The following is a 20937-nucleotide window of genomic DNA, read 5'->3' as shown; positions in this document are numbered from 1 at the left end:
CTACACCTTGCAGCAGGTAGTCTGTGGCCTCTGTCTCCACCTCGGAGCTGAGCTGCCGGGTCTTCTGCAGGTACTTGAGCACGAAGACGTTGGGGGCAAAATGGATCATGTTCTGCTCCCCGCAGCCGAATGGGAGGCGCAGCAGGTTGTCCAGGTTGTTGAGGGTGGGGCCCATCACGTCCCCTGGGACACAGCCAAAACCAGGGGCCAATGTTCAAAAAGCGTACGAGCGTACCGCTGCTGATCTAGGATCAGTTTCGCATTAACAGACCTGCATCAGATAGTTATATGTTTAGGATTCAAATACTTTTCTGTGCTCAGTTGATCTTGTCTGATGCAATTGAGCCTGCCAAGAGGACCAGAAGGCAGGGAGTATTTCATAGGATCTAATACACCAGACAAACTCAGTAAAACACAGGAAAGTATTTGTATCCGGAACCGTATGCATTTGACCCAGGTCTGCCCATTATAGGTCTGCCCTTGACAAAAAGCATGTTTTTACCTTTAAACTAAATTAATATCACAAAATGCACAGTACCAGTATGACTTGAATTTTCTACTGGGCCAAATATTATGGAAATTGGAACCTGTATATTTAGGTCATATCTAAACAGAATAACAGAGTATATCATTTTGAATCATATGACATTTTCTTACTGTTTTTCACATGTTTTTTGATGGTAAAACTTACAAAGTACAAGTCAGCGGTGTGTTAAAACACTGACTCATTTCAAGGTTGTTAAAATAAAAGTGGTTAAATGGAACAAACACCTCACAGAGGTAGTTTATAGAAGTAGGAGAGAGAGAGAGACAGTTCAGTGGACCAATCGCTTAGTGACAATGGTGTGACATCACAGGGCCTCTCACCAATCATGGAAGCGGTGGCCCTCTCGGACCCGGGCACCACGTTGTGGGGCACGCCCAGGGTGAAGGCCTCGTTGTGGTTCTCGTCGGAGTCCTCTTTCCGCCAGATCTTGAACTCACCCACCGAGCCCCACCCCGTGGAGAAGCCGATGTGCCTCACCTGGGTGGTGAGGGGGCCGGCCCACTGCAGGAGCACCGTCTCATTGGACGGCTGCAAACCGTGACCCACCTGCCGCACACAGCATCATCAGCTCAGATCAGACCAGACCACCAGCCAATAAGAAAGCAAGCTGTTCTCCCCGCATTTAAAGCAGTGGTTCCCAACCCTGGTCCTGGAGATCTACCATCCTGATCCACCATCCTACCATAGGTCAGGGTTACTCAAAGCTGGCCCTTGACTCCAAATCCAGCCCTGTTTTCTTTCCTCCCAGGTAATTAACTGCACAAGTAGTGCTACTGATTGGCCAGACTGTCTTCTCACCTGACTCCCAGGTAAAGGGAGCAGTTAGAACCAGCAGTTCTAAGCCCTAGAGGACTGTGATTTGAGAACAGGGCTCTAGATTTTAATTTCAACCGTAATCTGGCACACGTGATTCTAACAATTAGCAGCTCAGTGAGATCTCTAGCTGTTGAATGAGGTATGGTTGGAGTGAAAACCTACATGATGGGAGATCTCCAGGAACAGGTTTGGCTTGTAGGTCATTGCACAAGTTTCCAGTTAGCATTAGAATAGCTTTGATTCTTATGCTTGTGTTTTAATTAAGCTCTCTGCATATCAGAACATGTTGACAAGAATAGGCATATGGGATCATAAAACCACAGGTAAACGAACCCTATGAACCTGTAGCCATTAATGTGGAGCAGCATCAAGGATTTAAAACTTGTTTCCAGGTGTCTGTCTTGTTTCCAACACCCTGTTTTTGAGCGGGTTCACCCGGCAGTGGCAGCTTCCTGAACAGGGTGAACCCGGGTCGTCCAGTAAAAGCAGACAGGAAAGGAAAGGCTCCCAGTTTCACATCGACACGGACGCCAGGCCACAGGACTGCGTGATCATTACAAGTCACACTCAAAACATGCCTCCGCTTGCGGAGGAAAGGAACCACCAGAAGAAGCCTGATCTCCAACAAAAACAAAAGCACTGGAAGCAAATTAGCTTCCACTTAAAAAGCAGTTTCATCCGCACACGGCTTTTACAAGCTGCAGCTTCTTGTAAAAAAAAGCCGACGCCAGGCTTTGGCAAGCCGGTTCAACTTCAGCGTACTTCATCCCAGACCCGTTTCGGAGCGAGCTGAAGGAACAGAGGGCCCCCTTGGTATTCGCTTCCGCTTGTAAAACTAAAAAAACGGAGAGGTTCACACTCCAAGGAGGGAAGAAACTGCTCTCCAGCTATCTAAAAATTAATTGCACGCAACAATGTTTCACAATGGCTGGGGTCTCTTTATCGTCCCCTCCGGTCGACTCGCGGCGTATCCAACTCTGAAGTTCACGTCCCGAGGCGGGGAGGCCCGGGAGCGCGTTCGGCACGGATGAGCGCGCGTCCTGAGTGACATCGCCGCCCTCCTGTCCCGCGTGACCTCACAGGCGTGTCATTAAACCGGAGCCGAGGCGCCTGGGAAGGGCGCCGGCGTTCCCCTCCGCTAGGACCTCCGACGGGCCCAGCCTCCTCCCTGCGTCAGTCGCGCCGCGCCTCTATTGGCCGGCTCCACTTCCTGCCCTGGGGCAGCACAGTGTGTGTGTGTGTGTGTGTAGAATGGCTGAAAAACTGGGCTTGTGTCCAGGAGATTGCAGGTTTGACTCCCAGGTGAGATGCTGTGAACTTGAGCAGGGGCTCGTGACCTGAAGTGCGTTCATATACCGCTGTATATAATGTACACTCTTGATCCTACAGAGGAGCCCTTTCTTAGTTCAGTGTGGAACCCTCTATCAAAGGTGTAAAGTGTGAACGCTCTCAGGCAACAAGCCATTTCGCCCAACAAGGAACCATTTAACTAGATACAGCCTTTTTTTGAGAGTGTATGTATGTATATTTTGCGAATACAGCAGGTCAACACAGTAAATTAACGATAACTGACATTGCAGGACACAATTGCTCATGACAATTGTCGTGTGCCAACTGGAAATGTAACCCATTTAATTTGAAAGCGTTAGCGTAGAGCCCTGTATTGTTAGCGTAGAGGCCTGTATTGTTAGCGTAGAGCCCTGTATTGTTAGCGCAGAGCCCTGTATTGTTAGCGTAGAGCCCTGTATTGTTAGCGCAGAGCCCTGTATTGTCCTGTATTGTTAGCGTAGAGCCCTGTATTGTTAGCGTAGAGCCCTGTATTGTTAGCGTAGAGCCCTGTATTGTTAGCGCAGAGCCCTGTATTGTTAGCGTAGAGCCCTGTATTTTTAGCATAGAGCCCTGTATTATTAGCGCAGAGCCCTGTATTGTTAGCATAGAGCCCTGTATTATTAGTGCAGAGCCCTGTATTGTTAGCTTGGAGCCCTGTATTGTTAGCGCAGAGCCCTGTATTGTTAGCGTAGAGCCCTGTATTGTTAGCATAGAGCCCTGTATTGTTAGCGTAGAGCCCTGTATTATTAGCGCAGAGCCCTGTATTGTTAGCATAGAGCCCTGTATTATTAGTGCAGAGCCCTGTATTGTTAGCTTGGAGCCCTGTATTGTTAGCGCAGAGCCCTGTATTGTTAGCGTAGAGCCCTGTATTGTTAGCATAGAGCCCTGTATTGTTAGCGTAGAGCCCTGTATTATTAGCGCAGAGCCCTGTATTGTTAGCATAGAGCCCTGTATTGTTAAGTCCCTAATATTGCACCGCACAGGGCAGCACCTCTCCTCCCTGCCCGCACGCTCACCTGCAGGACGTCGCCCCTCCAGCTGACCCAGAAGCTGCGGAACTCGTCCCAGGACAGGACGCCGGGCGTGGGGGCGCTGGCCAGCTGCTCGCCCATCTTCCCCAGGGACACCCAGGAGCGGGTGTTCTGCCGGCCGCCCAGCACGATCTCCAGCATCTCCGCGCTGTCGTGGGGGCTGGGCGACAGCGCGATGTGCGCGTCGTTGTGCGTCTTCACCGCCACCTCGAAGTGCGTCATGCGCGCCGGCTTCTTCACGTACTGGTACTCGTACTTGTTCGGCGTGGAGATGTGGATCCTCTCTGAGCAGGAAGCGGTGTAGAGCAAGAACAAAATCCTACGTAACCAACATACTCTCCCCAACATTGTCTTTATATCATGGCTCTAATCATAAAAAGATCAGATCTAATCATGTGGTGGCCTGTAGCGTAGTGGTTAAGGTACATGACTGGGACCCGCAAGGTGGGTGGTTTGAGCAAGGCCCATAACCCTGTATTTCCCCAGGGGAAGATTGTCTCCTGCTTAGTCTAATCAACTGTACGTCGCTCTGGATAACAGCGTCTGCCAAATGCCATTAATGTAATGTAATGTAATGTAACAAAGAACTGCCCCTTAATATTTTGTCTCTTTTTTATACCCTCTGGTGCTTTTTATGTTCCTCCCATTTGGCAAGCCCACACATACAGTATTTGAGGGCCTATCCCACTGCAGTAATACCGTCAGTCAGTTCAGAAGATCTCTGGTCTAGAACTCCATCACTTTCAGTTACCAGCAGTGATTTCTAGCGTTAGCATTAGCATGTTCGGTTCTATTTAATTCTCACAGCCTCACAGCCCGCCAGAGGCAGTCCAAACTACCCCCGGCGGTCATCCAGGATTCACAGAACCACGTTTACATCCGTAACTTACGTTAAGAACATCCTAATCACATATTTGTAGTCTTATAATAATAACTGAGGCCGTGGTGCTGAGGCTGATGGGTACTGACCGTTGGGACAGAAGAAGACGCTGTAGGTGTACTCCCGGGGCAGGCCTTCAGGCTGAGGACGAAACACAGGAAACCTGTCGGTTACATTTCATCACCTTCCAGGTGACAATAACCTGGGGGTCTGCGTTAGTGCCTCACACTCCAGTCCGGGAGACACACTGTCTGCACATTTTTCTGGTTCTCTTTCATTAAGCAGCCAGGTTAGGCTCTGCACTCTCAGAAATAATGGTATAAAAAGTGCCTTGTCACTGGGCCCTGTAGGTACATACAATTGTACCCCTAGCCAGTGATATATAATGTACCTTACTTGCTTGGAAAACATACTCATTTGTACTGAAAGAGAACATCACTGTACTTTCGGAAAATGTGATCCTGGAAGAACGAAAATGTACCTCCACTGTTAGATTATGGACATGGATACTTGCTGCTTATCTGCCAGGTCACTGATGGGCTAAATCAATGACCTAAATTCACCATCCGAGTCGGAGTCGGAGGCCGCTCACCTCCACCAGGACACTCCGGCGCACGTAGTCCATGCCGGCGGGAGTCCTCCGGTCCTCCTGGTCCTCGGCGGTTTTGCCCGTCTTCAGCGGCTGCAGTCCGTCCGTGCAGCAGCCCGGTTCGCTGTAGGCCACGGCGCGCACTGTGGGAACACAACCCGGCGCGGTCAGGGCCTCGGCACGATTTTGGGGGGATTTCAGTTCACACTAACACTAATGCTCTGATTTCTTTAGGTTACAAGACAGGTAGCAGCATCTCTTCACATCACAGTCGCCAGGTTGAGCCTGCATAGAGAAAAGGTGGGGGAGGATGCTCAATGTGTAGCTTGAGCAAGCTGACCGCGGGTGTCCAATTGACCAGGAGGGGTAGCCAGAGGGTGACCAGACCTGGCCAATCCTGCTGACCAAATCCCTTCCTCCCTGGGCAATGGACAACAGTCTATTATCCATTGCTTTATGGGGCTGCTGGCCAAATTTGGCGGTAACAGAGTCCCAATTCAATACATCCCCACTTTGGAACAGGGCCTTAACATGATGAGCCACAGCTTAAACGTGACCGTGACCCCTTCAAAATAAACTCACAAGGAACTCTCGGTGATGAAATAAAAAATGTAAAGCTCGCTGTGAACGTTCATTTATCAAGATTGCAGAACTTTCACAGCTGTGGGCCAGTTCACTTAAAATGACTGACAGAATAAAATAACAAAGCACTTAAATGCAGATGCCAAACAACATACACATGCACACAAGCACACACACACACACACACACACACACACACAGTGTTCGAGGGTGCGGGGCTGGGATGTTGCAGGGTTCTCATGCGGCCCTTTGTGTGTGTGTACTGAGAGGGAAGGGTCAGGGGCCCAGGGGGCAGGGGGGGACCCGCAGGGGGGCCATTGACCTGCAGTGACCCGCAAACTCATCAACATGCCACAGAGTGTCCCGGCGCTGCCCCGCCCACGTCCCCGCTGGCGTCCCTCTGGGGCCCCGCTGGGGTCCGGCTCCTGTTTTTTTTGTTTTTGTTTGTTTCTTTGTAGAACCGGCCCCTATATCCTTCAGGTCGCTTTTCAGAGCAAATACTCCAGCTTGACCACCAGTGATGTTATCTCTTCCCTGCTGAAAAACAGCTCAAGCTGGATTTTGAAACAGCTGGTACTTGGTTGACCAGTCCACACCAGCTCCATTTTCAACATGGTTTGACCAGCTAAAGCTAGGCTTTGAAACAGCTGGTAGCTGGTTGACCAATTCAGACCAGCTCCACACTCAACATGGTTTGAACAGCTTTGGTAGCTGGTAATTTCATGATGGTCATAGCTGGATTTTACAGCAGAGTTGTGTTTTTTTAAAAACTACATTTTGATATATTATAGGAAAAGCTGCCTCAGGGCTGTTGCCTTGAAGAAAAACATTTCTAACTGAAAACAGAATATACAGAAAGTACAGAATAGCATCCAACACAGGACAACTGTGTGTAGAGCTGTACGGGTTTCTCAGATGTCACACCTGCGTGTGTGAACAGGTACAGGGGCACGTCTCACCTGTGATGTTCGCGGCACCCAGCTCCGTGAATGACAGGACTATGGAGGTGGGCGTGGCCTCTCCCGGAGCCACACATTTTTTCCGGGTCAGGTGGTGTTTTCCAGGATGGCCCACAAACTTGATTCCTTTGGGAACGGAGACTTTGACATGGACCTGCGTGGAACACATTGGAACATTTACAGGTTGGAATTTTCTGAGAATTTTCTGGGAATTTTGTCGTAAATTACCTCTAAGATATGTTTGTGTCAAATACATAATCATTTCCCTCATGCTGTGTGACCTGAGAAGGATCTGACATGGGTTTAGGGGAGTTTTTAGTCATATTGTAAATTTTCCATGCTGACTGATTCATACCACCATTATTCCATAGGGATCACTCCCGTTAATCTTCCAGCGCTGTGTGAGCAACATTTCAATGCATTTCATACGCACACACCCGGAAAGTCATAAATAAGTAATATATAAAAAATAAGAATCACATGTTTTTGGTTCAACATAAAGCGGTCTGCGTGACTGGGGAAAAAACATAACCCTGACTTGCCGTGTAAGTTTCACACGCAAAACTACTAAATGTGTTGACCTTTGCACACATCAAGGAAGCGGTCGGTTAGTGACATCAGCTCTGCGAACCTCCGCAGAACTGACCTGCTCACGCGAGGGATTAGGGAGCTCCGTTTTTGGAAGAAAAGAGATCTTTCCCTCCTTTCTTCTATCCATCTCTCTATTCTCCCATCCTGCCATCTCGGCCTGTACCTCTCCACAATTATTTATTTATTGGTTCAGTTGATGGAGACAATTAAACTTGGCATTGGAAAAGGCTGATAACAGCTGCATAGCATGTGAGATTATAGCCATGGCTATAACCTCTGGAATTGCTAAACAGTTGCTCTTAATGCAAGGAAATGTAGGCTTATGGGGGATTGCTAAATGCTATTAAAGCTAAGGCTAATTTCCAACCCTTGTACTAGGTTAGGCTTATGAGGGGATTGTTATACAGTAAAAATGCAGTTAATGCAAGGAAATGTAGCCTTATGGGGGATTTCTAAATGCTATTAACGCTACGGCTAATTTCCAACCCTTTTCTCAAGTCAGCCCTGCTGAACAAAATAGCTCAAGCTAGGTTTTGAAACAGCTGGTAGCTGGTTGACGTTGACCAGCTCAGACCAGCTCCGCACTCCAACATGGTTTGACCAGCTCAAGCTATGTTTTGAAACTGCTGGTAGCTGGTCATTTTGATCTGGTCATAACTGGATTTCACAGCAGAGAGGCCCATGGGGGATTGATGAGTGTTATTAATGGTATGACGTGCACTCTCCCTGCACTCACCTCTGTGCAGGTGGGTAGGTAGTTGTACACGGTGAGCGGTACTTTGGTCTGTTCCCCGCGGATCACGCTGTAAGGCAGAGTGAAGTCCACGAAGAAGGGCTTAAACGTCCTCAGCTCCGCCCTCTGCGCCAGGCCCAGCCCCTTCTCCTGCGATAAGCCAATCGCCTCAGTCACCCAGGTGGTGATGGAATCGGGGACGTCCAATCGCAGCTCGGCTTCTCCCGTCTGATCGCTTGAATGGCGGGGGAGATATAAAGCAAAGTGCCATTTAGCCAGCTGTGTGTATGTGAGTGTGTGTGTGTTTTCACATGAGGTAAGTGGCACTTTGGCCCAAAGCTGAACCTCATGTTTTAGTAAACATCCATATGCGTATTCACTAATGTTGGGGAAAGCCCCCCCACTACAGACAAAACAAACAAGTCCAGTGACACAAGAGGCCAATTCTTCTCCCTCAGCTTTTAATCCAATCAGACCTGTTCATATGCTCCATTTAAGAGTCTGGAGCTATTCCCAGTTAACCCTATAAGCCTAACGTGCTTATCAGACTGCCAATGGGCTTACAGAATTTAGTCGCGCGCAATCGTATTCCAGTAGACTTAAGAGTCTGGAAGCCCAATGCAGACTGGAAAATCATTGCTAAGCCTCACCACGTAAATGGCCAAAGCCTCTGTAAAGCCCGTTTTTAAAAAACGTACAGCGTCACACAGAGGAAAAGCAAGTCAAAAATAATGACAACCACGAAAGTTATCTTGCATTTGCCATTTAATGTTAAGCTTAAAAATAAAAGTCTCCCCAAAAGCAATCTGAGGTCAGTTATTAATTCCCCTTCCAGGCTGTTATGAAATGAATGCCAAACAAAAGCAGAAAGTGAATCAGAGATGGCTGAATTTGAGTAGAACCGTCATGTACATCAGTGCAGCTGTCATGTAGTTGTCATATCAACCAAGGGCCCTTAGCACACGCAAAACCAATAACATAACCAATGATTGGTCATGTTATTAGCTTTGCACCAATCATTGGTGATGTTATTGGTTTTGCCTGTGCTAAAAGGTTTTGCACATGCTAAAGGTCTTATAAAGGTCATATAAGGTGTTATAAATGACAAGTGTTTATTATAAATTACAAATCGGGCCCCAGGTCTCTGTTATACAGTAAAGCACTGGGCCAGTGGAGTTGAATGGCCAGATTTATCACGTTTCAGCAGATAATATTCCAAGCGAACTTTGTGTAAGGCAATCTTCTAATCTGTGTCGATACGGCAAGGGGCCTGCGAGACTCCCTTACACTCCGACCCCATCCCTCTCTCTCTCTCTCTCTCTCTCTCTTTCTCGCTCTCTCTCACTCTTACTCTTCCTCCACTCTGAGATCTGGCTCTCCTCCAAATCCTGCTTACTCGCACAATTTGCAGCAGCTAATCCCCCCCCCCCCCCCCCTCCCCCAACCCCTCAGCCTCCAGCCACTCTGTTGAGACCACAGCGCACAACCAGTAATAATGTTTTTATTTTCACACATGAGAGCACTTAGGCCCCTGGGCACAAGCCAAGGCATGCAATCCCTGTAGCCTTCTGTATTCCCTAGCTCACGGGCGAACATCCACCGACCCATCCCAGCGCGGAGACGAGAAGGCGAGCGCTCACCTACACGACCGCTGTGAACTCCCCGGGCGCTCACTTGACCTCACCACATCACTGTCACACCATCAACCCCTGCTGAACTGAACCGGACGCACACTAGGCCCCACATCACAATGCATGGTTACTCAGCTAGCTGGATAACTGCACTGATTGAAACCCGGAACCCCTTCCATATCTGGAACATGGACAGGTGGAAAAAGAGCCGTTCCGGGATTTACGTAGAGCAGTTATCCAGCTAACCCAGTAATTCTGCTTCGAGAAACAGGGCCCAGGGCAGGGTGATCTCAATCGTGTTTTGCTATGAAAATGTGGAACTCCTCGTTCATTGTACAGGCAGAGAACAAAGTTTAAACTGACGTTAAATAAGTGCAGTATTTCACCCGCCCACAGGCAGCACAGACATAAGAGGCATTAGCGGTGGCTAAGTCTGCCAGGCGCTAAGTCAGCCGAAACTCGGGAGAAGGAGACTCGAGTTACCTGAGGGTGACGCAGTTCCACACCCACGTCTCCGGGAAGAACGTCCGCCTGCGTTTCTCCGCTCTGGAACCAAAACACAAAACCTGACATGAATTTACAGTGCAACACTACCTGGGCATGGTGGTGAGGGGGGTTTGGGGTTTGGGGTGGGTACCTGGGCACCGTGGTGAGGGGGGTTTGGGGTTTGGGGTGGGTACCTGGGCGCCGTGCGGGAGTGCAGGGCAGCCCCCAGCGTGGCGGTGTGGGGCTGGAAGGCGGGCACGGCCTCGTCCGTGTACATCCCCCCGCTCTGCCGGTGGTTCAGACTCACCATGTCCGTCATCACCACCAGGCCCGTCTCCTGTAACACACACACACATGTACACATGAGCACACAAACGCACACAAGCACACACACACACACGTACACATAAGCACACAAACACACACAAACACACACACAAGCACACACACACACACGTACACATGAGCACAAAAACACACACAAGCACACACACACACACGTACACATGAGCACACAAACACACACAAGCACACACACACACACGTACACATGAGCACACAAACACACACACAAGCACACACACCCACGTACACATGAGCACACAAACACACACACAAGCACACACACACACACACACGTACACATGAGCACACAAACACACACACAAGCACACACACACACACGTACACATGAGCACACAAACAGACACACAGGCACACACACACACAAGCACACACACACACGTACACATAAGCACACAAACACACACAAACACACACACAAGCACACACACACACATACACATGAGCACACAAACACACACACAAGCACACACACACACACACGTACACACAAACAAGCACACACACACACACACACGTACACATGAGCACACAAACACACACACAAGCACACACACACACACGTACACATGCGCACATGCGCACACACACGTACACACACACACATGCACACACCCAACCGCACACACAAGCACACACACACATGTACACACACAGACAATCACACACATGCACACATACACGCACACACACAAACACGCACACATACATGCACTCACACAAGCACACACACAGCCAGCAACACAAACACACACGTTAACACAGAAGGACACAAAGATTAGACGCTGGCAACATGCCCTGAAAGATTTCAAAATGAATCAATAATGAACTATATTGCAATACCATTTAAATCTAAAATGTTCCAATTTTCTGTATTTAAGAATAATGTATTGCATTTCAAATGCAGTTATAAAAACATTTCAGAGTACTGGATTTAAGTACTGGATTTAAGGATTTGACCCAGGTTTAGAGTGACGCTGAGGGGCCGTGGGCCTCACCGTGAAGGCGAAGCGAGCATCCTTGGTGATGTCCCAATGCCAGGGGAACACGGAGGAACGCCGCCGTCGCCGTGACGACAGCCCGGGCCACCAGAAATGGCCGTCATCCTTCGGCACGCCGAAGGCATCGGAGACGTCAAACTCGGCCAGCTCCTTGAAGATCTGCGCAGAGTACGACGCAGTAAGAAACCACCCCTCCACTCCACCCCTCCACCCCTTCACTCCTCCACCCCTCCACCCCACCACTCCTCCACCCCTTCACTCCTCCACCCCTTCACTCCTCCACTCCTCCACCCCTCCACCCCTCCACTCCTGCACCCCTCCACTCCTCGGGGCAGCAGTGGAGCGCAGAGGTCAGGGAGCTGGGCTAATTCAGCTGCAGGTTAGATCCCCAGGAGGGGCATTGCCGGTGCACCCTTGAGGGAGGTACTGAACCTGAACTATAAACATGCAGCTGTACTAATACATTGTACACAGCACAAATGTATTTCTTAACAAGTGTTTTAGTCTTGTAATGAGACTTTTTTTGCAGTGCAAGCTAAACATTCACTGCAAAAAAATACCAAAAAACAAGTCAATCTTTTAGTCATATTAGTCTTATATTTAGACATTTTTTTTTTTACATTTTTATTTCTATTACTGTTTTGCTGAATAAGACAAAACGTGAGAGAAGTTTTAAGAAAAATAAGATTCTAAGAAAGACGTTTGTTGCAGTGTTGTGTAACATGCCCTGTAAACACAGACCCTGCACAGACCAGGGCAGGGAGCCACCTGCGCAGGTCACCCCAGAGCCGGGGGGGGGGGAAACGCACTGACCTTATCGGGGCTGATCTGGAAGCCCGGCTTCAGCAGGTACAGGCTCTTGTCCACCGTGGCCACACACACACAGGAGCCCCCCTCTCCTCTGACCCTCACGCTCAAGGGGTCGCCCGGCATTGATTCATTGGCCGACAGGGAGATGGACACCTGTGAGCGAGGGTTTGAAATTACATCAGCGCACGCTCCCGGGGTGGGGGGGGGGGTGCAGAAACAAGACCCCGGTCCCCTCGTCCCAGCACGAGGGGGGGAGTAACCGAACCCCGCTTTCTCCACAACCCAGGCTTTCCCCGCTTGTGGAAATTACCCACTTGAACTTGTGGGTCCGTTGACACCGTTACCCTCTCGCCATACCGCGACTGTAACCTCTGCCCCTCCCCGTAATGGGCCCTCAGATCTTCCACACCTTCTGTTTGCCCTGTCTCACGTGTCCGGCCGCGCAACCCTCCTCCCGCCAAACCGAGCTCATACCAGAGAGCCGTAAAAAGCTGCAGCCACTAAATCTTCCGAAGGCCTGGTGTTATTGAGCATTCCTCTATGCTGTGAAGCGATAAAGAGTAAAAAAACAACAAAAAAAAACCTCTCTGAGCTCTTTCGGTATTTGAAAGAAGGAGTTCAGTGGACATACGGATGAGAGAACCTCCAGGTCGACATTGATCACTTAAGAGCAGGCTCTGATGCTAATTTGTGTAGAACTGGATCGTACTGTAGCTACAGGCGAGCGTATGCCTGGCATTTTCCTTTTCATGAATACCTTAGTTGACCATTTGCCATTGACATGTCCTAGACAGAGCCCATGCTGTGGAACCACTTCTCCAAGCTAGCTTCCCCCTGCTAGCTTCTCCATGATAGCTTCTCCATGCTAGCATTTCAAATGCTAGCATTTCAAATGCTAGCTTCTACCTGCTAGCTTCCCCATGCCAACTTCGCAATGCTAGCTTCTCCCTGATAGATTTTCCAAGCTACCTTTTCCATACCAACGTGTCCCATTTAGCTTCTCCATACTAACTTCTCCATGTTAGCTTCTTCATATTAACTTCTCCAAGTTAGCTTCTCACTACTAGTTTCTCCATGCTAGCTGGTGAGGCCTGGCTCCCAGGGCACTGACCTTGTTCTCAAAGCTGGGCTGGACGGGGATCTGCAGGCTGTCCGTCACCCCCTCGCCGTTCTCCCTCACGTAGTACACCAGCAGCCGGCTGAGGGGGGCCATGGCGTGGGTGACAGGAAACCGGAGGACAGAGACACAGATGTCCGATTCGCCCTGCAAGGAGGTGGCCGCTGAACCCGGGGAGGTGGGAGAGAGAGCGGGGCAGAAAAAGAGCTTGTTTTAAATTGATTTCCCTAATCTATTCCTGGTCAATTTTATTTAGGCATTACGGTCGACATTATTGTAAGCACACTCATCACTTGTTCCATGCTTGTTCCTGTACAGTGTTTGTTTATGCAATGTTTCGGCGAAATATTCCAGTATGTCATGCAAATAAACAATTTGTGAATTTACAGTAACTGAATTAGAGACAGAGAACAAGAGAGACAACACGGAGAGAGAGACTTCTGAGGCACACTGACAAAGAGATAGAGAAACCAATGCGGGTAGGTAGAAGAGTATAGTGTAAGATAAGCAGAACATAGCAGTGGTGAACTGCAAATAATTTCACCTTCATGGTGAAGATATTTGATATATGTTTGATATATGTTTAGAAAACGCCAATGTCCATCAGCTATTATCGTAGTTCCATTAACCAGTCGCCTCAGGGAAATGCAACTGATCTGCGAACATGAAATGAAACCGCGGTACTGACCTGCGCCACTAGGAGCCGCTGTGGTGTGGATGTTCTTGTCGAAGGTGACGGTGGCCCTCTTGCCACGGTGTGCCGTGATGTTGGGCAGCTGCTGGCCGGACTGGACGATGTTGCCGCGGGAAGCGATCTCGTAATGCAGAGTGAAGTTGCACGGACAGGTGGACTTCAGGGATATCTCTGCCTCCTGGCCAATCTGGAGCCAAAGACAAACCACTGTCTCAGGGGGAGTAACCAGGCTCTGATCCACACCACACCTGGGTCAAATACTTCACTGTTTTTGGATTCATATGCTTTTCTACACATCACTTTACACAAGCTTGTCTTGTGTATTGCCCTGCTGTAAGATGTCAGCTTGACCAGCTTGAAAATTGAGTTGGTCATAAAGCTGGTCTAGCTGGGTATGAGCTGGCCAACCAGCTAGTGCTGGTCTGAGCTGGAAGCTGGTTCAGCAACAGCTACCAGCCGTTTCATAACATAGCTTGAGCTGGTCAAACCATGTTGAGCTGGGAGCTGGTCTGAACTGGTCAACCAGCTACCAGCTACCAGCTGTTTCATCAGTCGAACCCAGAAAACTATTTGAATCCAAAACAATTACGTATTGGACCCAGGTCTGAACCACTCCACGGATATTGAACAGCACACATCATTACACTAACAGGTCCTAGGGCTCCCATGACATGGTGCCATGCATCATGCTCTCATTAAGGTAGAGTAGGGTTGTCACGGTTACTCCGCCCTTCACTTCACCTTCTCAGACCAGAGTAACCAGATGAGGCATGCTAATGAGCTGCTTTAATTGTTTGCCAATTTTAAAGGCAGCTTTTCTTGGCCAGGATTAGCTACACACAGTATAAAGTGGTAGTTAAAAGAGAGTTTTCTGACCTGTATTGCAAATAATTTTGTAATTGTGTTTGTGCTATGTAAATAAATCAGGTTTGTTATGGAAATAGCAGTTATTTTGGGTCCAGGGAGGTGTACCTGTAGAGCCACACCAGGACTCTGGAGCTGGAGGTGGCACTTGCTGGGAGAGTACCAGCTGCTGATAGACAGGTAGCTGGGTAGGTACTGGTCACCTGCCGGCTTGCCATCGATCGCAGTCACCTTGGTCTGCGGGGAGAGGATGGAGATAATGCAGGTGTTCAAACAGCTATAGACCCACTCCTGATTCCAACAGCTCTCCAAGTTCAGTCTTTGACCCCCCAACCCTCAAGGAATTCTCAGAAGATGCATCGAATTGGAAAGTTTAGGCTTCAGTGGTAGGGGGACAGAGCATTCAATGGTAAAAATACAGCACTGGAGCTGAGCATCTACAGGGGCTGTGACACAAGGTATCTCATGAGTCTATACATCCAGTCGGCAAGAGAGAACATGCCCACAAAAACATAATCTCTCCAGGCTCACCCTCCAAGGGGAACACTTTGGTGGAGCTTCCAGAAAATCAAGAGAGTGGTCAGTTCAAATCATATCAATGGTTAACGTTAAAAGTGAAACCTAACATTTCTGATTCTAGTTAGGCAGAATACCTTTCATGGTTATGGATCACAATGTAGGCTAGCTGTTTCTATAGAACATGTGACATGTATGTTCCCGTTCAGTCCTGTGGCCACCTAAGCCCCCCCCCCATGCCTCCGGAGCCCCACTGACCTCCAGCCAGACGTACTGGGCGGCGGTGGGGATGGAGGGGATCTCGAACATGGCCTGGCCCCCCCTGGAGGTCAGCTCGCTGGTGTACACGTTGTCCTTGGGAGTGAGCTCTGCCTTCACCCGCACCCTCACCCCGTCCGCGGGACTGCCGTCCGGGTACGACACCTCCACCTGGGGGCGCAGAGGAGTGGTGATTGGACAGAGACACAGAGAACAAGCGGGGGAGCGACAGAGCAGGAGGCAAGAGAGGGAGATAGAAACAGAGAGATAGAGGAGAGCAGGAGAAAGACAGGAGAGTGAGAGAGAGAGAGACAGAAGAGAGAGAGCAAAAGAAACACAAAGAGACATAAAGAGAGACAGAGGAGAGAGAGTGAGAGACAGAGAACGAGAGAGTATGAGAGAGAGAGAGAATGAAAAGAGATCTGCAGTCACTTGTTCTTGTTGTCATTTCTCATCTCTGCTTTGACAACAAGGTTAAAACTTTGAAGTGAAAGAGATTTTTCTCACTGCCCCATGAAGTAGTACCACTGTAAGAATGTAAACTGGTCCGCCGTATAAACCTAATCTGGCTTTACATGAACTTCTTTAGCACACTGAAACCCTCTAGATTTTCTTCAATTTACATTTGTAGTTTACGTTTATCCGGCTGACAGATTTGTCCAGAGACGTCCATAGCTAAGGCAAACAACACAAAGTAACACCAAGAACATACTGGATAAAGGATAAACAAGGACAACAACAAGAATTAGGACATAATTGACAGCAGGATTAAAATTACAAATCCTATTGTCTCAGGCACTGCACAAGCCCATGAATTTAAACACGGAAAGTACATAAAGTGATGCTCAATGCCACTCAACCACCATACTGCACAACATTAACAGTCAGTATCACAGTAACAGAATCCAATCAGAATAGCCATTCATTACCTTAAATGACAACATGTTTGTAAGCTTTCTGGTTACTTAAGAGTATCTGACAGTATTCATAGCGGCATTTCTGCAGCTAGATCAGCTGAGCATTTTTTAAGCCCAAACCCATAAAGAACCAAGAGGATAAAAATGTTCAAAAAGCACAAGCTTGTAGCATCCTAACAGCTGCACTAAAAAAAGCACAAAAATAAGACAATCTTAACCAGTATTTTTAGTCTTACACTTAAAATCTTATTTCTATTATTTTTTTATTATAGATTGACTGACTCATTTCAAGATTTCCCAATGAGCTAAGAAACTTTCACTTGTTAAGCGAAAAGTAACTCAAAACCAGCTAATATTTTGTCCTCGAGACAGAAAAAACAAGATCTTATGTTTCATTACAAGACCAGAACACTTGTTAAGACAGATGGTTTTTTAGGAGTGAGCAGTGCGCTGGCACACAGAAGCTCGCCTGGCACCAGAGCAACTGTGGAAACTGCGGCCAACACTCAGGCTGCTGTCCAGGTGCAGCTGCAACACAGGTGGACTGACACCCCTCTATCTCTCTCTCTCTCTCTCTGTCTCACACACACAGCCTCTATCTCTCTCTCTCTCACAAACAGTCTCTATCTCTCTCTCACCCACACACACACACACACACACACACACTGTCTATATCTCTCTCTCTCTGTCTCACACAGTCTCCCTCTATCTCTCTCTCACTGTCTCTCACACACAAACTGTCTCTGTCTCGCTCTCTCTCTCTCTCTCTCACTTTCTCTCATTCTCTCTCTCACACACACTGTCTGTGTCTCTCTTTCTCACACTGTCTCTATCTCTCTCTCTCTCTCTCTCTCTCTTTGTGTCTCTCTATCTCTCTCTCTCTCTCACCTTGCCTTTGTAGGGCAGACCAGGCTTGAACTGCTTGCGCGTGTCCTTGGAGTACTTGATGTCGATGAGCTGCTTGTGGACGGGAGTGGAGTCGTCGAACGTGGTCTGCCGCCCGCCGTCCGCACCGGCGACCGACACCCACATGCTCACCGTGCCCCGGAAGTGATCCGCCACGTCCACTGGCATCATGTCCTTCACGCAGAGGTCAAAGGTCGCTGTGCCCTTGATCTAGGACCAACCGCAGACAGCACGGTTTAAGATCAGTTTCCCGGAAGTAGTCAAATTGTTGTGGAGCGAGCCAGAACATTATAACACAGGGTAGAATTACATTACGTTACTTTACGTTGCATTACATTTTATTTAGGAGACACTTTTTTCCATAGCGATGTACAAAAAAGAATGCATATCAAGGTCATAGAACGAACAACATAACAGGTTGGATAAGGTACAAGTCACATAGAATCAGTTGTATGGCCATGAACATAAGTCTAGTACACAAAGTAGATAGGCCAATTCTATAAGTAATAAGGTCAACTCGTCTGAATGACTCCTCTTCTAGGTCTCAGTTAGAAGGTCATAACCAGCAGCACCCAGAGAAACCTCAAATACCATGGCTCTCACCTCCATAGTCTTAACCACTGGATGCCCCACTTCATGCCGATAGTACCCGACTCCATTTACTGTCATGTTCACAGTAAGCTTCCCGCTGACCGGCTTACCAAAGGTATATCTGAGGAACAGCAGGAATAAGTCAAAGGACAGTGACTGTCATTGCATGATGTCAGCCATCTTATACAAAATTCAGACCTATACGCTTGTTCGTATGTGCAGTTCTAAAGCTAAATTATTAGATTGTCTACAGGTTCTTCTTCCCTTCCCTGAAAACCTCACCAAAATGTGTAGACAAAGTAAAAGAGAGATGATTAAAATTAGAGAAGAATAAATGATGATCACCTGGCGTGTACAGTGGTCTTCTCACACGTGTTGAGGTCACGGATATACCGAGGGGGCTCGATTATCAGCTCGAACTTGGGCAAGACTGCGAGGGCGAGAAACAAACGGTGGAACCTTTTCCAACGAGGAGTGGAGAAGCCCACCCATTTCAGTCACAGTCCATTCTAGCACAGCAGTTCTCAAACTCTGTTAACAGCTTGTAACGATTTTGGGATTGCAATTGTGGTTGGAACAAAAATTAGCATACATGTTTGCCATACAGTACCACCAGGATAGAGTTTGGGACCCACTGATCCAGCATAGCTAGCATTTAAAGTTGAGCAGGTTTGGGGGGCTAATCATTCAGCCAGTAACCATAGCAACCAGTGACCTTACCCTGACCTATGACTAAAGCCAACTTGGAAAAATCTGGTTGTAACGGGAAGTTGCTCAGGCAGGCCAGGAGGGGGCAGTCTTTCTTCTAGTCCAAATGTAGAATCAATGCCCTGGTGCAGTGGGAGGTCTAATTATTCACAGACTAACTCTCAGAGGTCAATAAAAACTTGTGGCACTTTTTATGAGTATGGGGTTACCTGGTGTCCTGGCTTTCTGGCTTCCTCAATCTCACTGACCAATCACATCCCAGTTTAACTTGCACAATGAATCCTACCCTGGATGCATTTGTGGCGCAAAATGGCCAAACTGTAGAATCCACGTGGAAGCCATACATTGCTGGTGAATGAGTTGAGTTTCCCTCTTAGTTTCTCATTGTGTACTCATTGTTAAACAGCTTTAGATGCCGTTTAACTCTTTGAAGTGCTGTATATTTGGAATGCTTTTTCAAAATTATAAACCAGTGTTCTCAAACTCAATCACCAGTAGTGATTGAGCATTAGAATTCTGATCGCGTATTTGTGAGGTCACACCTTAAAAGGTCACCAGCCCTAAGAGAAGGGGGGGGGGGGGGATTAATTCACTTTTTAGTCCACGACTCACCGTACTTCTGCACTTCAAAGGTCTTGTTGTAGGTCTGTCCCTGCATCTCCACGAAGATGAACCACTCTCCGAACACGGGCTGGTCCGACAGGGGGAAGCTCATGTTCACAATCCCTGAGGGAAGGCAGACCGTCACCGTCTGTTTTCAATCTCGCTCCGGCACCACCACACTCCCATAAACCATTCACACCCCGAGATTTCGCGTGATCTGACTCACCACAACAGAGGGGCTTGAGGTCCGACCACTGGATCATCCTCGACCCTCTGGGGTCCTGAAAGCAATCACATCACAGGGGCTCGGGCTTAGAAGGATCAAAGCCACCCAAGCAAGTGTTTTAAATCAGGTGTCCCGGTAAACAAAGCACACTTCCAAAATAAAAAAATGAAAGGAATTTAGAACTTCTTTTTTTTACGCGTAACCCCTGGCAGGCGAATATTCTCCAGCAGGCTGAGGTCAGGGATGAAAAATGCTCTGTTTCCGTTCTAGCTGGGTGGGTTCAAGCAGCGGAGATGGCAGGGGCGGAGGAGACGATTACTAAACAAAATACGTTATGCGTTCTCGCCCTTTGCCGGCTTCTGGGCCGAATGACAAGAGACCACACAGAGGGCGCGATAGCGGCTCCGCTAACCCGACTGAGCCGGGAGGCTGGAGGCCTCGTGCTAACCACACGTGCCGTTAACAGATTTGGGAGAAAGCAACACTACTCTAGGGAGACGGTTCCCTTGTTCACCCCCAACTTCCAAAAAGAAAAGGGACTACAGATGCACAGAGTAGCATGTCGGATGCAGGGTTCTAGCACAGCCGTCAGCTCCTCGAGCGCAACCGTTAGCTCGTTAGCTCGTTAGCTCCCCCTCGGGGGCGATGTCGGATCACTTTGTGATGTACGGTGGAGAGCGTGAACCGTGCGGAGGGTGGGGGGTCATGAAACAGCAGGGCCCGGGGGGGGGGGGGGCGCAGGGGGGCGAGGGAGAGGGGAGGGGGGGTCAGCTGCCTCTTTCATCTCCCTCGTGTTCGGCGCTCGGAGCGGTCGAAGAGCGTCCTGTCATCAGGGCGAGCAGCCCTGTAATCTCCGGCTGTTTTGGGAAGTAACGCCTGTGGCTACGTCCACCCAGGGTGGTCCCCCCCTTCCCCCCCCAACCACCACCCCCCCCCCACCCCCCCCCAATTCCCCGGTGACCTTCACTCACCACAACGTAAGCTTCAATCTGCAAAAGAAGAGAGGGTGGGGGGGAGGGAGGGGGGCACAAGACCAGCACACATTAGACAGCACTGCGAAGGCCAAACGACACAACCCTTACCTCCCTCTCCTATCCCACAATCCGCTGTCTGTGAGTCATGAGTGCCAGGCTGGGTCAGTGTGGACCTTTACAACCCCCGCCATCAATAAGCGCACTGTCTCCTGATG

The 20937-nt window shown here is 48.8% G+C and overlaps 1 protein-coding gene across 1 annotated transcript in view; it reads right to left on the bottom strand.

Moving 5' to 3' along the window:
• The window catches only part of cpamd8 (C3 and PZP like alpha-2-macroglobulin domain containing 8), a 63139-nt gene that overhangs the window by 35116 nt on the left and 7086 nt on the right, over nt 1–20937 (bottom strand). The window contains exons 6-26 of the mRNA XM_061238710.1: nt 20720–20737; nt 19749–19803; nt 19532–19645; nt 18557–18641; nt 18224–18332; nt 17603–17830; nt 15798–15968; nt 15132–15260; nt 14154–14346; nt 13460–13629; nt 12352–12501; nt 11536–11697; nt 10369–10511; nt 10172–10234; nt 8061–8292; nt 6734–6887; nt 5196–5335; nt 4693–4744; nt 3709–4007; nt 868–1093; nt 7–183 (exon numbers count right to left, since the gene is read on the bottom strand). Coding sequence (XP_061094694.1) covers nt 7–183; nt 868–1093; nt 3709–4007; nt 4693–4744; nt 5196–5335; nt 6734–6887; nt 8061–8292; nt 10172–10234; nt 10369–10511; nt 11536–11697; nt 12352–12501; nt 13460–13629; nt 14154–14346; nt 15132–15260; nt 15798–15968; nt 17603–17830; nt 18224–18332; nt 18557–18641; nt 19532–19645; nt 19749–19803; nt 20720–20737 — 3070 coding nt within the window. The remainder of the gene's footprint in view (nt 1–6; nt 184–867; nt 1094–3708; nt 4008–4692; nt 4745–5195; nt 5336–6733; nt 6888–8060; nt 8293–10171; nt 10235–10368; nt 10512–11535; nt 11698–12351; nt 12502–13459; nt 13630–14153; nt 14347–15131; nt 15261–15797; nt 15969–17602; nt 17831–18223; nt 18333–18556; nt 18642–19531; nt 19646–19748; nt 19804–20719; nt 20738–20937) is intronic.

This window comes from Conger conger, chromosome 4 (assembly GCF_963514075.1).
Source record: "Conger conger chromosome 4, fConCon1.1, whole genome shotgun sequence".
Classification (NCBI taxonomy): domain Eukaryota; kingdom Metazoa; phylum Chordata; class Actinopteri; order Anguilliformes; family Congridae; genus Conger; species Conger conger.
Note: the sequence above shows the minus strand (reverse complement) of the source record. Positions and strands in the feature narration are given on the sequence as shown.